Source organism: Carassius gibelio, chromosome A1, assembly GCF_023724105.1.
Source record: "Carassius gibelio isolate Cgi1373 ecotype wild population from Czech Republic chromosome A1, carGib1.2-hapl.c, whole genome shotgun sequence".
Lineage (NCBI taxonomy): Eukaryota > Metazoa > Chordata > Actinopteri > Cypriniformes > Cyprinidae > Carassius > Carassius gibelio.
The window spans coordinates 29,544,024-29,547,242 of record NC_068371.1 but is presented as its reverse complement, the minus strand read 5'-3'; the positions used below and the strand labels follow the sequence as shown (position 1 = coordinate 29,547,242).

The 3,219-nt window shown below is 43.0% G+C and overlaps 1 protein-coding gene across 1 annotated transcript; it reads left to right on the top strand.

The window, feature by feature from the left end:
* The first annotated feature begins 1,082 nt into the window (after window positions 1–1,082).
* LOC127946112 (gap junction alpha-8 protein-like) lies at window positions 1,083–2,269 on the top strand. The gene has a single exon (XM_052542447.1). It carries the CDS (start codon window positions 1,091–1,093, stop codon window positions 2,267–2,269), a length of 1,179 nt encoding a protein of 392 aa, XP_052398407.1. The 5' UTR covers window positions 1,083–1,090.
* The last annotated feature ends 950 nt before the right edge of the window (window positions 2,270–3,219 follow it).

The following is a 3,219-nucleotide window of genomic DNA, read 5'->3' as shown; positions in this document are numbered from 1 at the left end:
AAAAACAAGACGTTTGCCATGACTGAGTTTGATTACACAATGTTATTATCCATTTATGATAAAATAACAAAATAAACATATTTTCTTGATTGGGATTTAAGTTTAAAAAAAGTGAAGCTAGCCTTCAAAAATAGAACAGATCTATCATTATGATGTGACCACCTTCTCTGATGCTTGTAGCATAGCATTAGCTTATGTCTATAAAAATGGACATGTGAAAAAATGTATGTATAAAGCCCACCTAACCACTTCCTTTGAGTCAAGGAACCAATGCTTCTGAGAAATGTAACCACATTTTATAATAGCTGACAGATACTTATAACGATACTGCTAATTCAAGTAACCTAAGTGACAGTGTAGAGAATCTAAATAGGTCTTGTATGCTCAGAATCATGCGCCATGTCAAGTGTACACTTTTAAAATGGCCCTTTTCCCAGTGCCAGTGTCACATATGTTCCCGTTTGTGTTTGTGAATCCTATTGTACTACGCGTCACTGCATGCGTCGCCCTCTGAATAAAGGCTGTCTGGCTCCCAGCTTAAATATTGCAGCAAACTAAAAACCAACCATCAAACTGGATTCATTCACTTCTGCTCACTCGGGCGACAAGGATTGGAGGCCATAGGTGGGAACCAGAGAGCAAAAAGTTCACTTCACACCACAGTGTGCCAAGGGAAGGTGAACACAAATACTCTGGAGCTCTTACTGTGGCAAGTTGCCCATTTTATGCACTTTGCCTGTTGCTGTTTGTTCTATATAGAGTACTTTTGGCATAGACCTATGCATTTGATTCAGTTGTAAAGATTAATGGGGTCCTTTTTTCTTTTTTTAAGAGTCGGATGTGAAATATGAGAGTTTTGAGACTTTTTAGACAGGGTGAAAAAATCTCATATGTGATTGCTTGGATTGGTTATCTTTCTAACTCTAGATGGTTATCTTTTAGAACTAAATGTGCAATTCCGATCCTTTCAACATTGTTTGGGACAGTCTACATCAAGTTTATTCATACATTTTCAATACTAAAAACATTTTGCATATCTGCCTGCTTTTAAACCTATCTTTTGTTTGCTCCGCAGTGCTGACAGTCAACCATGGGTGACTGGAGTTTTTTGGGCAACATCCTCGAGGAAGTAAATGAGCATTCGACGGTAATCGGTAGGGTGTGGCTCACAGTCCTCTTCATCTTCCGAATCCTCATCTTAGGCACGGCTGCGGAGTTCGTGTGGGGCGACGAGCAATCGGATTACGTGTGCAACACGCAGCAGCCGGGTTGTGAGAACGTTTGCTACGACGAGGCCTTCCCCATCTCGCACATTCGCCTGTGGGTGCTCCAGATCATCTTTGTTTCCACGCCATCTTTGGTGTACGTGGGCCATGCTGTCCATCACGTACACATGGAAGAGAAGCGCAAGGAACGGGAGGAGGCTGAGCTTAACAGGCAGCAAGAGTTGAATGAGGAGAGGCTGCCGATTGCACCCGATCAGGGAAGCGTCCGTACGGCCAAGGAGACGAGCACAAAGGGCAGCAAGAAGTTCCGTCTAGAGGGCACACTCTTGAGGACCTATATCTGCCATATTATCTTCAAGACTCTCTTTGAGGTAGGCTTTGTGGTGGGCCAGTACTACTTGTACGGCTTCCGAATCCTGCCGCTCTACAAGTGCAGCCGCTGGCCGTGCCCAAACACGGTTGACTGCTTTGTCTCGAGACCTACCGAGAAAACCGTGTTCATCATCTTCATGTTAGCCGTGGCCTGCGTCTCGCTTTTCCTCAACTTTGTGGAAATCAGCCATTTGGGCCTGAAAAAGATCCACTTTGTGTTCCGTAAACCCACGCGGTCGCAGGTTGAGGGACCAGGGGCGGCCGAGAAGGCCTTGCCTTCCATAGCGTCCTCCTCCATCCAGAAAGCCAAAGGCTATAAGATGCTGGAGGAGGACAAAGCCACATCGCACTTCTTCCCTCTGACTGAGGTAGGGGGAATGGGGACTGGGCGGCTGCCGGCTTCGTACGAGCCATTTGAGAAGAAAACAGACAAGGCGACCACACCTAATAAAGACGTGTCTAAGGTGTATGATGAAACGCTGCCCTCCTATGCCCAGATGACCGTGATAGGACCAAGTGCAGCGGCAGGAGTTGTACGCAGGGATGAAGACGAGGATGAGTTGGCCATCGAAGCAAATGTGGAAGCCAGCGAGACGATAGAAGACACGCGACCGCTCAGCAGCCTGAGCAAGGCCAGCAGTCGGGCAAGGTCAGATGACTTGACGGTCTAAATAATAGAGAACTGGATTAGAAGTGCAGCAGTGTCATTTGTAGTTTTGGGGAAAGTGTAGAGAGAGAAAGAAAGAGGTGGCTTTCAACAACTGTTGCGACACTTATAATACCAGCTCTTTTGAGGAAGAAACCGATTTTAAAAACATAATGCGGTGCAATTTTCATGTGGAAACTTGAGAGCTTGATTTTTATTTTATTTTTATTTTTTATGCAGCAGTATTTTTTGTACTGTTTTTATCAAACAGTTAACAAACCAGAGTTATAGATCTACAGCAGCTAGGTCTATGTACGGAGGAGGGATTTAGAAAAATATGTGCTGTTTTTTTTTTTTTTTTTTTAATAACATTTTCTATCCAGAATTTTACTCGAAGGTGGGATTCTGATGTTTACATTTTCGGACTAGCCATTAGCTGAATGTTGTATGTGATATTTTGTTATTATTCTGATAAGAAAACTATCAGGGCTTCATCCTTTTCACCTCAATAAGTTCAACCATACATGATGAGAAACACTCAATCAAGCTTCTTGATTTGTATGTGAAAGGTACTGTGATGGATATGTGTATGTGGGAGGTGAAACAAATGCTGATAGTTGCACAGTCGTTCATCATGGCATAGTAGCAAAATATAAAGTATTCAAAGAAATGACCACCGCTGATTTACGTTAAACATAATAACTTGTTTATGGTCTCACTGATTTACATTAAGAGTCTCTTGATTTTTAGGTTAGAGTGTTATAATTACATTAGCCAAAGAACAGATCGTAGGCCACATTCTTTCTAGTCTCTGCGCATACAGCCATGATGATGATGATAAAGATCACGCCCAATCAGCACAAAGTATTGTCCGGCAAGAGACAATAAAACAACATTACATGACATGTCACCACAGAGAGTCTGACATCCTTGATGTGGTTGGAAACAACATTTTAATACTTTGGCCCTTCGTGA

Excerpts from the sequence above, each read along its gene's own strand:
- LOC127946112 (XM_052542447.1), top strand. The coding sequence starts at position 1,091 with ATGGGTGACTGGAGTTTTTTGGGCAACATCCTCGAGGAAGTAAATGAG.